Consider the following 18,739-nt stretch of genomic DNA (forward strand, 5'->3'; position numbering starts at 1 on the left):
GGAGGAATGGGCCAAAATACCAGCAACAGTGTGTGAAAACCTTGTGAAGACTTACAGAAAACGTTTCACCTGTGTCATTGCCAACAAAGGGTATATAACAAAGTATTGAGAAACTTTTGTTATTGACCAAATACTTATTTTCCACCATAATTTGGAAATAAAATCATTAAAAATCCTACAATGTGATTTTCTGGATTTTTTTTCTAATTTCGTCTGTCATAGTTGACGTGTACCTATGATGAAAATTACAGGCCTCTCTCATCTTTTTAAGTGGGAGAACTTGCACAATTGGTGACTGACTAAATAATTTTTTTCCCCACTGTATTTCTGATTGTCTTAACTCACCACCACTAATGAGCTGTGGAGCTTTTCAAATAAATGTTTTCTTTGCCTCAAACAGCTAGTAAACAAAGTCTGTTTTTACATCCATTGAGAATGACCAAAATTCCTCAATGTAGCCTATTTGAAAAATCTTTCCAGCTCTCCCCCTTTCCATAACCACTCATCATGAAAGGGGAGAAAAATGTCATGCTCTGATCCGGTGGAAACTTCATAAAATAGGCCTACCTGAATACTTCTTATCCCTTGCGCAAATAGTCTACAGCAGTGTCTGTCTGTCCGGAGCTCACTGGCGCAGGAAACTGAGCGCCCAGGGAAACTCTGATTTTTATACAATGTTTCAAGTTTGCTAGCGCAATCGGGCTGGATCAAGTTAATAGTTTAAAAAAATTTTCAAGTTCCTTGCAGACAGGCCATGCTTAGCCAATGTGATTTATAGGATATGTATTTATTCAGGATATTTCCTACCTGCAGGCTGCAATGTTTTTATTTGTTTGTTTATGTAGGCTATTTGTACATATTGGCAATAGAAGTACATTTTTTAAATTTGTATCATTTTTATCTAGATCGAATTTTGATTAACCACATGACATTGATTTTGAGATATGAAGACTGGCACGCAGATCAGTAGAAATGGTACTATAACTTGGCCCTCCAATTGGAAAAGGTTGCCGACCGCTGGTGTAGCCTATTACCGGCAACTTTAGGAGCATAACGGCAGAATCTGCAAAGACTAGCAGCAGCGGGAACAGGTTTCTTTCTTCTTGTTAGGCTATATTGATATCTGGCTCCCTCTTTAGTAATTAGTGTCTTCATTTGTAATATCAGTGCTTAAAGCATCAGACAAGCTCAGTAACCTACCTATTGTTGATTGTATTAAAATATTGGGTGTGTCTATATATGGAAAAATACAGACGACTCTCAGTCGACCAATTTTTTTTTTGTTGGTCTGGGACAGCCCTACATTATTTTCACATTCTAAAATATGTCAGAATAATGCGGGCATTGCCTAACTAAATAGGCAACATGCTCCTGACACAAACACACTAATGAAGTCTGTCCATGTGGTAGTTAGTCAGTCTCACCATTTGAGATGTTGAAGAGTTATTGAGGGTTACTGTATCATGTTTTAAAATGAGAAAGTGACCAAAAACCGTGAACGCTTTGAATGGAAAACCAAGTTGAAGCCAACATTCGATGTTGTTTTGCTCATTATAACTGCACATGGTTTTACCGCAACACACTAGCGCAACAGACTAGCGCAACAGACTAGCACAACAGACTAGACTGATTTTCAAGGTACGCTCTTCCATGATGACTGAATTGCGGATCGCACATTTTCAACCAAGACTTTAAACTTTTTAAATAACTGGTTTACATACCCATTCTTATTTTTTATTTTTATTTTTTTACAGGGGGTAGATCAGCTTTAATATTGCAGATAGATTGTAAGTTCCAATCCCCCATTTGTTTTTTTCTCTCGCAAATATATATATATATATATACATATACAGTGAGGGGAAAAAAGTATTTGATCCCCTGCTGATTTTGTATGTTTGCCCACTGACAAAGAAATTATCAGTCTATAATTTTAATGGTAGGTTTATTTGAACAGTGAGAGACAGAATAACGCATGTCAAAAATGTTATACATTGATTTGCATTTTAATGAGGGAAATAACTATTTGACCCCCTCTCAAACAGAAAGATTTCTGGCTCCCAGGTGTCTTTTTATACAGGTAACAAGCTGAGATTAGGAGCACACTCTTAAAGGGAATGATCCTAATCTCAGCTTGTTACCTGTATAAAAGACACCTGTCCACAGAAGCAATCAATCAATCAGATTCCAAACTCTCCACCATGGCCAAGACCAAAGAGCTCTCCAAGGATGTCAGGGACAAGATTGTAGACCTACACAAGGCTGGAATGGGCTACAAGACCATCGCCAAGCAGCTTGGTGAGAAGGTGACAACAGTTGGTGCGATTATTCGCAAATGGAAGAAACACAAATTAACTGTCAATCTCCCTCGGCCTGGGGCTCCATGCAAGATCTCACCTCGTGGAGTTGCAGTGATCATGAGAACGGTGAAGAATCAGCCCAGAACTACACAGGAGGATCTTGTCAATGATCTCAAGGCAGCTGGGACCATAGTCACCAAGAAAACAATTGGTAACACACTACACAGTGAAGGACTGAAATCCTGCAGCGCCCGCAAGGTCCCCCTGCTCAAGAAAGCACATATACAGGACCGTCTGAAGTTTGCCAATGAACATCTGAATGATTCAGAGGAGAACTGTGTGAAAGTGTTGTGGTCAGATGAGACCAAAATTGAGCTCTTTGGCATCAACTCAACTCGCCGTGTTTGGAGGAGGAGGAATGCTGCCTATGACCCCAAGAACACCATCCCCACCGTCAAACATGGAGGTGGAAACATTATGCTTTGGGAGTGTTTTTCTGCTAAGGGGACAGGATAACTTCACCGCATCAAAGGGACGATGGACGGGGCCATGTACTGTCAAATCTTGGGTGAGAACCTCCTTCCCTCAGCCAGGGCATTGAAAATGGGTCGTGGATGGGTATTCCAGCATGACAATGACCCAAAACACACGGTCAAGGCAACAAAGGAGTGGCTCAAGAAGAAGCACATTAAGGTCCTGGAGTGGCCCAGCCAGTCTCCAGACCTTAATCCCATAGAAAATCTGTGTAGGGAGCTGAAGGTTCGAGTTGCCAAACGTCAGCCTCGAAACCTTAATGACTTGGAGAAGATCTGCAAAGAGGAGTGGAACAAAATCGCTCCTGAGATGTGTGCAAATCTGGTGGCCAACTACAAGAAACGTCTGACCTCTGTGATTGCCAAAAAGGGTTTTGCCATCATTTCCCTCATTAAAATGCAAATCAATTTATAACATTTTTCACATGCATTTTTCTGGATTTTGTTGTTGTTATTCTGTCTTTCACTGTTCAAATAAACCTACCATTAAAATTATAGACTGATCATTTAGAATTGTTGCGCAATGATTGGGCTTATAAAAGCGCTGTCTGACAGTTTTTCGCCTCCAAGGCTCTGTATCTGTATGCTTGCACATGTGATAAATAAGATACATAATGAATATACACACAGCGATTTAATTCCACTAAATTATGCAAATTAACCCAGAGACCAATAAGCATGACCGGTCAAATGTATTTACATCAACAGGTATTTACATCAATGAATAGGCTAAAAAGCATTATTTGCCAAAAAAATACAAATACAACATAATAAAAACATAAAATATTTACAAGCAATTTAAGAAAATAAATCACATTCCTTAACAAGGAGGTTTGCTAGTCTATTACGGTATGGTAGGGTTAAGTGTGAATGGTAGGGTTAAGTGTGAATGTAATTGTCTGTTTATGGTAAGTATCAGGCTTAAAGTTTAATGCATTCATAAAAAATTTTTGAAAAAAAGAGTACATTTGAACACTGTGCATTTTAACATGTTCATATTGCAACACCATAGGCCTATTTATTGAAAACGCAACACATTTTCAGTAGCCTTGTAGAAAGTCTAAGCCCACTAACAAGGGAGCTAGAAAGAGGCAGTGAGAGAGAGAGAGAGAGAGAGAGATGTAGAGCACTAGGGGGGAGAGAGAGATGGAGGGAGGGATGTAGAGCACTAGGGGAGAGAGAGATGGAGGGAGGGATGTAGAGCACTGGGGGGAGAGAGAGATGGAGGGAGGGATGTAGAGCACTAGGGGGGAGAGAGAGAGATGGAGGGATGTAGAGCACTGGGGGAGAGAGGGAGATGGAGGGAGGATGTAGAGCACTAGGGGGGAGAGAGAGAGATGGAGGGATGTAGAGCACTAGGGGGGAGAGAGAGATGGAGGGATGTAGAGCACTGGGGGAGAGAGAGATGGAGGGATGTAGAGCACTTGGGGGAGAGAGAGAGATGGAGGGATGTAGAGCACTAGGGGGAGAGAGAGAGATGGAGGGATGTAGAGCACTAGGGGGAGAGAGAGAGATGGAGGGATGTAGAGCACTAGGGGGAGAGAGAGAGATGGAGGGATGTAGAGCACTAGGGGGAGAGAGAGAGATGGAGGGATGTAGAGCACTAGGGGGGAGAGAGAGAGATGGAGGGATGTAGAGCACTAGGGGGAGAGAGAGATGGAGGGATGTAGAGCACTAGGGGGGAGAGAGAGAGATGGAGGGATGTAGAGCACTAGGGGGGAGAGAGAGATGGAGGGATGTAGGGCACTAGGGGGGAGAGAGAGATGGAGGGAGGGATGTAGAGCACTACGGGGGAGAGAGAGATGGAGGGATGTAGAGCACTAGGGGGAGAGAGAGATGGAGGGATGTAGAGCACTAGGGGGAGAGAGAGAAGATGGAGGGATGTAGAGCACTAGGGGAGAGAGAGAGATGGAGGGATGTAGAGCACTAGGGGGGAGAGAGAGATGGAGGGAGGGATGTAGAGCACTAGGGGGAGAGAGAGATGGAGGGATGTAGAGCACTAGGGGAGAGAGAGAGATGGAGGGATGTAGAGCACTAGGGGGGAGAGAGGGAGATGGAGGGATGTAGAGCACTTGGGGGGGGAGAGAGAGATGGAGGGATGTAGAGCACTAGGGTAGAGAGAGATGGAGGGATGTAGAGCACTAGGGGGGAGAGAGAGAGATGGAGGGATGTAGAGCACTAGGGGAGAGAGAGAGAGATGGAGGGATGTAGAGCACTAGGGGGGAGAGAGGGAGATGGAGGGATGTAGAGCACTAGGGGGAGAGAGAGATGGAGGGATGTAGAGCACTAGGGGAGAGAGAGAGATGGAGGGATGTAGAGCACTAGGGGGAGAGAGAGATGGAGGGATGTAGAGCACTAGGGGGAGAGAGATGAGAGATGTAGAGCACTAGGGGGAGAGAGAGAATGGAGGGATGTAGAGCACTAGGGGGGAAAGAGAGATGGAGGGATGTAGAGCACTAGGGGGGAGAGAGAGAGATGGAGGGATGTAGAGCACTAGGGGGGAGAGAGAGATGGAGGGATGTAGAGCACTAGGGGTAGAGAGAGATGGAGGGATGTAGAGCACTAGGGGGAGAGAGAGAGATGGAGGGATGTAGAGCACGAGGGGGGAGAGAGAGAGATGGAGGGATGTAGAGCACTAGGGGGAGAGAGAGATGGAGGGATGTAGAGCACTAGGGGGTAGAGAGAGATGGAGGGATGTAGAGCACTAGGGGTAGAGAGAGATGGAGGGATGTAGAGCACTAGGGGGAGAGAGAGAGTGGAGGGATGTAGAGCACTAGGGGGAGAGAGAGATGGAGGGATGTAGAGCACTAGGGGGAGAGAGAGAGATGGAGGGATGTAGAGCACTAGGGGGTAGAGAGAGATGGAGGGATGTAGAGCACTAGGGGGGAGAGAGAGAGATGGAGGGATGTAGAGCACTAGGGGGAGAGAGAGATGGAGGGATGTAGAGCACTAGGGGGGAGAGAGAGATGGAGGGATGTAGAGCACTAGGGGGGAGAGAGAGAGATGGAGGGATGTAGAGCACTAGGGGAGAGAGAGATGGAGGGATGTAGAGCACTAGGGGGAGAGAGAGAGAGTGGAGGGATGTAGAGCACTAGGGGGGAGAGAGAGAGATGGAGGATGTAGAGCACTAGGGAGAGAGAGATGGAGGGATGTAGAGCACTAGGGGGAGAGAGAGAGGAGGGATGTAGAGCACTAGGGGGAGAGAGAGATGGAGGGATGTAGAGCACTAGGGGGAGAGAGAGATGGAGGGATGTAGAGCACTAGGGGGGAGAGAGAGATGGAGGGATGTAGAGCACTAGGGGGGAGAGAGAGATGGAGGGATGTAGGGCACTAGGGGGGAGAGAGAGATGGAGGGATGTAGAGCACTAGGGGGGAGAGAGAGAGAGATGTAGAGCACTAGGGGGAGAGAGAGATGGAGGGATGTAGAGCACTAGGGGAGAGATGGAGGGATATAGAGCACTTGGGGGGCACCTTCATTTTCTAGCAGCAGCTCAAGGTGATCCTGTCTAGGCCTGATTAATCAGACACCGAGTGGAACAACACACACACACACAGCAGAATAGCACACAACACACACACTCCACACTAAATTACATTTATGCAGTCTTCACAATGCAGTAAAATACAGATGGGAACACACAAATCACCATATTGACTGACAGGCACACACACACATACACATACACATACACACATTTTGCTGTGATTAGCTCATCTGTGTATTGATCCGTTGCTTGGTGGATGATTTGGTAAACCCCTATATTCTCTCTCTTCCTCTCTCTCTCCTTCTTTCTCTCTCGCTCTCTCTTCCTCTCTCTCTCGCTCTGTCTCTCTCTGTCTCTCACTCTCTCTCTGTCTCTCACTCTCTCTCTGTCTCTCACTCTCTCTCGCGCTCGCTCTCTCTCTCGCGCTCTCTCTCTCTCGCGCTCTCTCTCTCTCGCGCTCGCTCTCCCTCGCTCTGTCTCGCTCTCTCGTGTCTCTCTCTCTCTCTCTCTCTCTCTCTGTTTCTGTGCCTTCTCACTGGCTGGTGGTGTGTTTGCTTTGCTTCCTCCTGTGCATTGCATGGACATACACACACACGTATACATATACACTGCTCAAAAAAATTAAGGGAACACTAAAATAACACATCCTAGATCTGAATGAATGAAATAATCTTATTAAATACTTTTTTCTTTACATAGTTGTATGTGCTGACAACAAAATCACACCAAAATGATCAATGGAAATCAAATGTATCAACCCATGGAGGTCTGGATTTGGAGTCACACTCAAAATTAAAGTGGAAAACCACACTACAGGCTGATCCAACTTTGATGTAATGTCCTTAAAACAAGTCAAAATGAGGCTCAGTAGTGTGTGTGGCCTCCACGTGCCTGTATGACCTCCCTACAATGCCTGGGCATGCTCCTGATGAGGTGGCGGATGGTCTCCTGAGGGATCTCCTCCCAGACCTGGACTAAAGCATCCGCCAACTCCTGGACAGTCTGTGGTGCAACGTGGCATTGGTGGATGGAGCGAGACATGATATCCCAGATGTGCTCAATTGGATTCAGGTCTGGGGAACGGGCAGGCCAGTCCATAGCATCAATGCCTTCCTCCTGCAGGAACTGCTGACACACTCCAGCCACATGAGGTCTAGCATTGTCTTGCATTAGGAGGAACCCAGGGCCAACCGCACCAGCATATGGTCTCACAAGGGGTCTGAGGATCTCATCTCGGTACCTAATGGCAGTCAGGCTACCTCTGGCGAGCACATGGAGGGCTGTGCGGCCCCCCAAAGAAATGCCACCCCACACCATGACTGACCCACCGCCAAGCCGGTCATGCTGGAGGATGTTGCAGGCAGCAGAACGTTCTCCACGGCGTCTCCAGACTCTGTCACGTCTGTCACGTGCTCAGTGTGAACCTGCTTTCATCTGTGAAGAGCACAGGGCGCCAGTGGCGAATTTGCCAATCTTGGTGTTCTCTGGCAAATGACAAACGTCCTGCACGGTGTTGGGCTGTAAGCACAACCGCCACCTGTGGACGTCGGGCCCTCATACCACCCTCATGGAGTCTGTTTCTGACCGTTTGAGCAGACACATGCACATTTGTGGCCTGCTGGAGGTCATTTTGCAGGGCTCTGGCAGTGCTCCTCCTTGCACAAAGGCGGAGGTAGCAGTCCTGCTGCTGGGTTGTTGCCCTCCTACGGCCTCCTCCACGTCTCCTGATGTACTGGCCTGTCTCCTGGTAGCGCCTCCATGCTCTGGACACTACGCTGACAGACACAGCAAACCTTCTTGCCACAGCTCGTATTGATGTGCCATCCTGGATGAGCTGCACTACCTGAGCCACTTGTGTGGGTTGTAGACTCCGTCTCATGCTACCACTAGAGTGAAAGCACCGCCAGCATTCAAAAGTGACCAAAACATCAGCCAGGAAGCATAGGAACTGAGAAGTGGTCTGTGGTCACCACCTGCAGAACCACTCCTTTATTGGGGGTGTCTTGCTAATTGCCTATAATTTCCACCTGTTGTCTATTCCATTTGCACAACAGCATATGAAATGTATTGTCAATCAGTGTTGCTTCCTAAGTGGACAGTTTGATTTCACAGAAGTGTGATTGACTTGGAGTTACATTGTGTTGTTTAAGTGTTCCCTTTATTTTTTTGAGCAGTGTACATTGAGGATACTCAACATTAAGAACACCTTCCTAATGTTGAGTTGCACCCCCTTTTGCCCTCAGAACAGCTTCAATTTGCCGGGGCATGGACTCTACAAGGTGTCGTAAGCGTTCCACAGGGATGCTGGCCCATGTTGACTCCAATGCTTCCCACAGGGATGCTGGCCCATGTTGACTCCAATGCTTCCCACAGGGATGCTGGCCCATGTTGACTCCAATGCTTCCCACAGGGATGCTGGCCCATGTTGACTCCAATGCTTCCCACAGTTCCGTCAAGTTAGCTGGATGTCCTTTGGGTGGTGGAGCATTCTTGATACACACAGGAAACTGTTGAGCGTGTAAAACCCAGCAGCGTTGCAGTTCTTGACACACTCAAACTTGTGCGCCTGGCACCTACTACCATACCCCGTTCAAAGGCACTTAAATCTTTTATCTTGCCCATTCACCCTCTAAATGGAACACATACACAATCCATGTCTCAGTTGTCTCAAGGGTTAAAAAATCCTTCTTTAACCTGTCACCTCCCCTTCATCTACACTGATTTGAAGTGGATTTAACAGGTGACACCAATAAGGGATCATAGCTTTCACCTGGTCAGTCTATCTCTTGGAAAGCGCAGGTGTTCCTAATGTTATGTACACTCAGTGTACATACACACACATAAATTAATACAACCATTCCTACTACGAACAAGCATGAACATGCAACTCTCTCTCACACACACACACACACACTCACACACACACACACACACACACACACACACACACACATCAGTACAACCGTTCAGCATAAAAACCCTGACATAAGCAAACACACACCTCTACCATGACTGTGATTGATGTGCTTGCTTTGCTGTGTTTTTCTTGGCTGTGTTCATTATAATCATGTTATGTTGCTGTTTTAATTTCAGATTTGCATATCCACTCCCACCTCTTCCTCATTTGCATACAGCGAGAATGGCGAGCGGGCACCCCACTGACAAATACAGTTTCATGTACCAACCAGACACGCACAAGAGGTACGACACACACACACACTCACACACACACCAGAGGGACAATACACACACACCAGAGGTACAACACACACACACACACACACACACCAGAGGTACAATACACACACACACACACACACACCAGAGGTACAATACACACACACACCACACACACACACACACACACACACACACACACACACACACCAGAGGTACAATACACACACACACACAAGACACTCACAAGTGGTACTATTAGTGACACACATACACACCAGACATGTACAAGAGGTAAAACACACACACCAACTCATACTTTCTATGCACTAAGCAAACACACATGAGATATGTACACTTACCAACCAGACACACTCACACCAGTAAGACCTACCTAGTAGGAAGAGGTAAGTACACACATTATGAGGGTGTTATAAACGGTATGATTCGCTCTGTTCATCTCCTCTCTATGAATGTAGGTAGTGTGAGAAAGAGACTGGGCTTGTCCTGTTGTTTTTGACTAAGTAACTTTTCTTCTATACGCTCTAATATGTCCCCTCCCCTCCCCTCCTTGTCCCCTGTCTCTCTGTCTCGCTCTCTCTCCCTCTCTCTCCCTACCACCTCCTTTCTCCCCATCCCCCTCTCTCTCCCTACCTCCTCTCTCCCCATCCCCCTCTCTCTCCCTACCTCCTCTCTCCCCAACCCACTCTCTCTTCCTACCTCCTCTCTCCACCCATCCCCCCCTCTCTCCACCCATCCCCCCCTCTCTCCACCCATCCCCCGCTCTCTCCCTACCTCCTCTCCCCATATCCCCCCTCTCTCTCCCCATATCCCCCCTCTCTCTCCCCATATCCCCCCTCTCTCTCTCCCCCCACCCCCCTCTCTCTCTCTCCTCTCTCCCCCTATCCCCCTCTCTCTCTCTCCCCTACCTCCTCCTCTCACCCCCCCCATTCCCCTCTCTCTCCCTACCTCCTCTCTCTCCCCCTATCCCCCTCTCTCTCCCTACCTCCTCCTATCCCCCCCTCTCTCTCCCTACCTCCTCCTCTCTCCCTGTCCCCTGTCTCTCTCCCCCTATCCCCTATCTCTCTCCCTCTTTCTCTCTCTCTCTCCCCCTATCTCCCCTCCCCCTCAGTAAGAACAGATTATCCAGCAGTATGAATCCTCTCTACAATCCAGTTCAGCCTGGATCTCCCTATGGTAACCCCAAGAACATGGCCTACACAGGTGAGACACATACACATACATTATCTTGCTCCCAAACACCAATCAACACACTCTAATCAAACTGAAGTGATTGGGTTAGCTAACGGTAGACAGAAATGACAGAATTAAACAGATCTGTCTGGTCTAAGATGTGCCATGCCGGATCCCTACTAGGAATGTGACAAATGGACAATTTTGGTTAACATTTAAATTGCCATTTATTATAATCTTTCTGTTAAAACAGTAAGAAAAAAAATCATAAAATTCCACATCAATTCACAATACAGAATAATGGTCCTATTACGTATGTATGACCCCTAGGGCCGGGAAGTGAAGTTATATGTACCCTAGTCATATACCCTTGAAAGCGCGTCGGCTACGGCATGTTTGTTCGTCTGTAAGGGTACACTACGGCTTTTTAAATGCCGACACGAAACCTCTGAAGATTGTTTCGAAGTGCCACTGAACGGTGATTTTACTTGTCTGTAAAGGAAAGCCACTTCCTGTGCGCTTACCACTCTCTCCTAAAAAAGTACTTTAAAGTTTGTTAAATACCGTGACTTACCAAGACATGTAGTAGAAAGAAAACACATCGGGCCTCCCGAGTGGCGCAGCGGTTTAAGGTACTGCATCACAGTGCTAGAGGCGTTACGGGCTGTGCTACAAACGGCCATGGCCGGGAGTCCCATAGGACGGCGCACAATTGGCCCAGCGTCGTCCGGGTTAGGGGAGGGTTTGGCCGGTGGAGCTTTACTTGGCTCATCGCGCTCTAGCGACTCCTAGTGGCGGGCCGGGTGCCTGCAGGCTGACCCCGGTCGCCAGTTGAACAGTGTTTCCTCCGACACATTGGTGCGGCTGGCTTCCGGGTTAAGCTGGCGCGTGTTAAGAAGCGCGGTTAGACGGGTCATGTTTAGGAGGACACATGACTCCACCTTCACCTCTCCCGAGCCCGTTGGGGAGTTGCAGCGATGAGACAAGATAGAAAATTGGGGAGAAAAAGGGGGTAAAATACACACAAAAGGGAGAAAAAGAAAGGAGTCGGTAGGAGTCGAATCCTAACATTCAGTATTTTTGGAACGGAGGAGACTGATTAGTTGCCGTACTTCCAAGAACACAAACCTTGCATCTTTCATAGAGAACTAGCGAGGGATGGAGAGAGGGGAGGGGCACAGTATAGGCAGGTTGGCCACCAGAAAGACGGAGTCAGAACCGTGCACTAGGCCTATCTTATCGGCAATCAAAAGCTTTATCTCGCAATAGAATGCTGTATTGCAAAATACAGCATTCTATTGCAAAATACAGCATTCTATTGCGAGATAAAGCTTTTGATTGCCGATAAGATAGGCCTAGTGCACGGTTCTGACTCCGTCTTTCTGGTGGCCAACCAATTTCTTGGCTTGTAATGTCTCGCAACTTCAGTAAAGCAGGGCCTATCATTACTGAATAGGCTAGGATTTTCTACACGCAACAGACCGAAAACTGAACACACACTGGCATCGTTAGTGAAGAGAAAGAGCAGGTGAGCCAGCTGTGATTTTAATTTGGTACAATTTTCCTTCATGTTTAATGATCCCAGTCGTTCGTTTAAAAGTTTTAACTTTTAAACGTTCACACCCTTAATCCCTACGCCGACAGCAGACTTTCAGGAAGTGAGCGGTCTCCTCTACAACCTTCTCCTCTACAACCATCTCCTCTACAACCATTCATTATAACAGGGATGTTATTACTGGGCCTGTATGTCAGTGTGATGGGAAAGAGTGTGACATCCACCATTTATGACTGTCCCCAACCACACAGCTGTCACCTCCACTTACCACACACAGATATACAGTGCCTTCAGAAAGTATTCGGACCCCTTGACTTTTTCCACATTTTGTTAGGTTACAGCCTTATTCTAAAATTGATTAAATCGCGTTTTTTTCCTCATCAATCTACACACAATACCCCATAATTACAAAGCAAAAACTGTTTTTTATACATTTTTGCTAATTTAAAAATAAATAAAAACGGAAATATTACATTTACATAAGTATTCAGACCCTTTACTCAGTACTTTGTTGAAGCACCTTTGGCAGCGATTACAGCCTCGTGTCTTCTTGGGTATGATGCTACAAGCTTGGCACACCTGTATTTGGGGAGTTTCTCCCATTCTTCTCTGCAGTTCCTCTCAAGCTCTGTCAGATTGAATGGGGAGAGTTGCTGCACAGCTATTTTCAGGTCTCTCCAGAGATGTTCGATCAGGTTTAAGTCTGGGCTCTGGCTGGGCCACTCAAGGACATTCAGAGACTTGTCCCGAAGCCACTCCTGCGTTGTCTTGGCTGTGTGCTTAGGGTTGTTGTCCTGTTGGAAGGTGAACCTTCGCCCCAGTCTGAGGTCCTGAGAGCTTTGGAGCAGGTTTTCATCAAGGATCTCTCTGTACTTTGCTCCGTTCATCTTTGCCTCGATCCTGACTAGTCTCCCAGTCCCTGCTGCTGGAAAACATCCCCACAGCATGATTCTGCCACCACCATTCTTCACCGTAGGGATGATGCCAGGTTTCCTCCAGACGTGACGCTTGGCATTCAGGCCAAAGAGTTCAGACTTGGTTTCATCAGGCCAGAGAATCTTGTTTCTCATGGTTTGAGAGTCTTTAGGTGCCTTTTGGCAAACTCCAAGCAGGCTGTCATGTGCCTTTTTACTAAGGAGTGGCTTCCGTCTGGTCACTCTACCATGAAGGCCTGATTGGTGGAGTGCTGCAGAGATGGTTGTCCTTCTGGAAGGTTCTCCCATCTCCACAGAGGAACGCTGGAGCTCTGTAAGAGTGACCATCGTGTTCTTGGTCACCTCCCTGACCAAGGCCCTTCTCCCCCGATTGCTCAGTTTGGCCAGGCGGCCAGCTTTAGGAAGAGTCTTGGTGGTTCCAAACTTATTCCATTTAAGAATAATGGAGGCCACTGTGTTTTTGGGGACTTTCAATGCTGCAGAAATGTTTCGGTACCCTTCCCCAGATCTGTGCATCGACACAATCCTGTCTCTGTGCTCTACGGACAATTCCTTCAACCTCACGGCATGGTTTTTGCTCTGACATGCACTGTCAACTGTGGGACCAAATCATGTCCAATCAATTGAAGTTACCACAGGTGGACTCCAATCAAGTTGTAGAAACATCTCAAGAATGATCAATGGAAACAGGATGCACCTGAGCTCAATTTCGAGTATCATAGCAAAGAGTCTGAATACTTTTGTAAATAAGGGATTTCTGTTTTTTAAATTGGCAAACATGTGTACATCTGTTTTCGCTTCATCATTATGGGGTATTGTTTGTAGATTGCTGAGGATTTGTATTTATTTAATCAATTTTAGAATAAGTCTGTAACGTAACAAAATGTGGAAAAAGTAAAGGGGTCTGAATACTTTCCGAAGGCACTGTACATATACATACTGTTAGCAGTTGATGTTATACTTCAATAACACAGACCCCAAAGCAAATCAGCGGGATAAAAAAATATTTATTCAGAGAGAACAAATCATAGTTGTTATGCTGTAAAGTAGATGGTAGATGTTCATTCTTCCTTGTAATCAATGTTTCTCCACTGAACAAAGAGACAGGATGTAGTTTATACCCAAGCCTAGCTTGTGGTTGACCAATTACAATTCCTTGCAACAAAATTGGGCCAATGCCAAATACCAAGTATCCTGTTTCAGGCTCAATGTATAGACAATTTGGACCAATGAGAACTTGCCACAGCTATGTGTCCCGGACTGGAACCCCTACACAGATTCTAAACAGATGTTGAACTGAAAAACACTTATTTCCATTGATCGTTAATTCCCTCTTGACCTCTAGTCCTCTGCATTGTGTATTTATCTTAGAATATTATTACAATACATGCATACAGTGAGGGAAAAAAGTATTTGATCCCCTGCTGATGTTGTACGTTTGCCCACTGACAAAGACATGATCAGTCTATAATTTTAATGGTAGGTTTATTTGAACAGTGAGAGACAGAATAACAACAAAAAATCCAGAAAAACGCATGTCAAAAATGTTATAAATTGATTTGCATTTTAATGAGGGAAATAAGTGTTTGACCCCTCTTCAAAACATGACTTAGTACTTGGTGGCAAAACCCTTGTTGGCAATCACAGAGGTCAGACGTTTCTTGTAGTTGGCCACCAGGTTTGCACACATCTCAGGAGGGATTTTGTTCCACTCCTCTTTGCAGATCTTCTCCAAGTCATTAAGGTTTCGAGGCTGACGTTTGGCAACTCGAACCTTCAGCTCCCTCCACAGATTTTCTATGGGATTAAGGTCGGGAGACTGGCTAGGCCGCTCCAGGACCTTAATGTGCTTCTTCTTGAGCCACTCCTTTGTTGCCTTGGCCGTTTGTTTTGGGTAATTGTCATGCTGGAATACCCATCCACAACCCATTTTCAATGCCCTGGCTGAGGGAAGGAGGTTCTCATCCAAGATTTGACGGTACATGGCCCGTCCATCGTCCCTTTGATGCGGTGAAGTTGTCCTGTCCCCTTAGCAGAAAAACACCCCCAAAGTATAATGTTTCCACCTCCATGTTTGACGGTGGGGATGGTGTTCTTGGGGTCATAGGCAGCATTCCTCCTCTTCCAAACATGGCGAGTTGAGTTGATGCCAAAGAGCTCGATTTTGGTCTCATCTGACCACAACACTTTCACCGAGTTCTCCTCTGAATCATTCAGGTGTTCATTGGCAGGCAAACTTCAGACGGCCCTGTATATGTGCTTTCTTGAGCAGGGGGACCTTGCGGGCGCTGCAGGATTTCAGTCCTTCACGGCATAGTGTGTTACCAATTGTTTTCTTGGTGACTATGGTCCCAGCTGCCTTGAGATCATTGACAAGATCCTCCCGTGTAGTTCTGGGCTGATTCCTCACCGTTCTCATGATCATTGCAACTCCACGAGGTGAGATCTTGCATGGAGCCCCAGGCCGAGGGAGATTGACAGTTATTTTGTGTTTCTTCCATTTGCGAATAATCGCACCAACTGTTGTCACCTTCTCACCAAGCTGCTTGGCGATGGTCTTGTAGCCCATTCCAGCCTTGTGTAGGTCTACGATCTTGTCCCTGACATCCTCGGAGAGCTCTTTGGTCTTGGCCATGGTGGAGAGTTTGGAATCTGATTGATTGATTGCTTCTGTGGACAGGTGTCTTTTATACAGGTAACAAGCTGATATTAGGAGCACTCCCTTTAAGAGTATGCTCCTAATCTCAGCTCGTTACCTGTATAAAAGACACCTGGGAGCCAGAAATCTTTCTGATTGAGAGGGGGTCAAATACTTATTTCCCTCATTTAAAATGCAAATCAATTTATAACATTTTTGACATGCGTTTTTCTGGATTTTTTTTTGTTATTCTGTCTCTCACTGTTCAAATAAACCTACCATTAAAATTATAGACTGATCATTTCTTTGTCAGTGGGCAAACATACAAAATCAGCAGGGGATCAAATACTTTTTTCCCTCACTGTACATGCATACATACACTACATGACCAAAAGTATGTGCATACCTGCTCGTCGAACATCTCATTCCAAAATCCTGGGCATTAATATGGAGTTGGTCCCCCCTTTGCTGCTATAACAGCCTCCACTCTTCTGGGAAGGCTTTATTTCCAGCCACAAGTGCATTAGTGAGGTCGGGCACGGATGTTGGGCGATTAGTCCTGGCTCGCAGTCGGCGTTCCAATTCATCCCAAAGGTGTTCGATGGGGTTGAGGTCAGGGCTCTGTGCAGGCCAGTCAAGTTCTTCCACACTGATCTCGACAAACCATTTCTGTATGGACGTCGCTTTGTGCACAGGGGCATTGTCATGCTGAAACTGGAAAGGCCTTCCCCAAACTGATGCCAGAAAGTTGGAAGCACAGAATCGTCTAGAATGTCATTGTATGCTGTAACTTTAAGATTTCCCTTCACTGGAACTAAGGGGCCTAGCCCGAACCATGAAAACAATCCCCAGACCATTATTCCTCCTCCATCAAACTTTACAGTTGGCACTATGCATTGGGGCAGGTAGCGTTCTCCTGTCATCCGCCAAACCCAGATTCGTCCGTCAGACTGCCAAATGGTGAAGCGTGATTCCTCATTCCAGAGAACACATTTCCACTGCTCCAGAGTCCAATGGCGGCAAGCTTTACACCACTCCAACCGACGCTTGGCATTGCCATGGTGATCTTAGCTTGCGGCTGCTTGGCCATTGAAACCCATTTCATGAAGCTCCCGACGAACAGTTCTTGTGCTGACGTTGCTTCCAGAGGCAGTTTGGAACTCGGTAGTGAGTGTTGCAACCAAGGACAGACAATTTTTACACGCTATGCACTTCAGCACTCGGCGGTCCCATTCTGTGAGCTTGTGTGGCCTACTATTTCGCGGCTGAGCCGTTGTTGCTCCTAGACGTTTCAACTCAACAATAACAGCACATACAGTTGACCGGGCAGCACTAACAGGGCAGAAATTTGATGAACTGACATGTTGGAAAGGTGGTATCCTATGACGGTGCCACGTTGAAAGTCACTGAGCTCTTCAGTAAGGCCAATCTACTGCCAGTGTTTGTCTATGGAAATTGCAAGGCTGTGTGCGGAGTGTCCACATACTTTTGTATATATAGTGTACACACACACACACACACAGCAACATGGATGCGACCTGTGTGTCATGCTTCTCCTCGCCATCCTCTCTCTCGCTCCATCCCACCTCTTTCTCTCTTCCTGTTCTTCTGTGTCTACTTCCTTCATTTACACTCTCTTTCATCTTCCTCCATCTCTCCATCTTTCTCGTTCCCTCCCTCTCTCCTTCCCCCTCTCATTTCTCACCCTCCTCCCACACAGTGTCTCGTTAGTGGTTAGAATGGGGGTTGTAATGTCTGCTAATTGGTGAGACGATTAGCTGTCTCCTCTTATCATTACTGTGTATTAACCCTGTGTGTTTGTGTGTTTAATGAAGACAGATTAACAGCTAGAACAGACACTATTCAACCTGCTGTAGTATCCTGATGTTTTGTTCAGCAGTCTATATGCAAGTGTTTATGCACCTTGCAGTGTGTTCTTTGTGACACAGGCGCCATGTTCTACTGTCCACACACACACACACACACAGGTGTTAACTCAGCAGGAGAGCTCTCCCCTTCGTGCTGTGTTTTAGAGCCATATGCAGACATCCAGTAAGACCAAGATACAGGCCTCTATATACAGTCGTGGTCAAAAGTTTTGAGAATGACACAAATACTAATTTTCACAAAGTCTGCTGCCTCAGTTTTGATGATGGCAATTTGCATATACTCCAGAATATCATGAAGAGTGATCAGATGAATTGCAATAAATTGCAAAGTCCCTCTTTGCCATGAAAATGAAGTTAATCCCCAAAAAAACATTTCCACTGCATTTCAGCCCTGCCACAAAAGGACCAGCTGCCATCATGTCAGTGATTCTCTCGTTAACACAGGTGAGAGTGTTGACGAGGACAAGGCTGGGGATCACTCTGACATGCTGATTGAGTTTGAATAACAGACTGGAAGCTTTAAAAGGAGGGTGGTGCTTGAAATCATTGTTCTTCCTCTGTTAACCATGGTTACCTGCAAGGAAACACGTGCCGTCATCATTGCTTTGCACAAAAAGGGCTTCACAGGCAAGGATATTGCTGCTAGTAAGATTGCACCTAAATCAAACATTTATCGGATCATCAAGAACTTCAAGGAGAGAGGTTCAATTGTTGTGAAGAAGGCGTCAGGGCGCCCAAGAAAGTCCAGCAAGCGCCAGGACCATCTCCTAAAGTTGATTCAGCTGCGGGATCGGGGCACCACCAGTGCAGAGCTTGCTCAGGAATGGCAGCAGGCAGGTGTGAGTGCATCTGCACGCACAGTGAGGATTAGACTTTTGGAGGATGGCATGGTGTCAAGAAGGGCAGCAAAGAAGCCACTTCTCTCCAGGAAAAACATCAGGGACAGACTGATGTTCTGCAAAAGGTACAGGGATTGGACTGCTGAGGACTGGGGTAAAGTCATTTTCTCTGATGAATCCCCTTTCCGATTGTTTGG

General features: G+C 46.4%; 1 protein-coding gene across 3 annotated transcripts in view; it reads left to right on the plus strand.

The window, feature by feature from the left end:
* The window catches only part of LOC121566926 (myelin-associated neurite-outgrowth inhibitor), a 57,637-nt gene that overhangs the window by 16,331 nt on the left and 22,567 nt on the right, over positions 1-18,739 (plus strand). For 2 of the 3 annotated variants that reach the window (XM_041876849.2, XM_041876850.2), the window contains exons 2-3: positions 9,409-9,516; positions 10,625-10,716. In XM_041876849.2, the coding sequence (XP_041732783.2) occupies positions 9,455-9,516; positions 10,625-10,716 (154 nt within the window). In that variant the 5' untranslated portion in view covers positions 9,409-9,454. The remainder of the gene's footprint in view (positions 1-9,408; positions 9,517-10,624; positions 10,717-18,739) is intronic. The other variant, XM_041876851.2, reaches the window with a different exon arrangement.

This window comes from Coregonus clupeaformis, chromosome 5, assembly GCF_020615455.1.
Source record: "Coregonus clupeaformis isolate EN_2021a chromosome 5, ASM2061545v1, whole genome shotgun sequence".
Taxonomy (NCBI): Eukaryota; Metazoa; Chordata; class Actinopteri; order Salmoniformes; family Salmonidae; genus Coregonus; species Coregonus clupeaformis.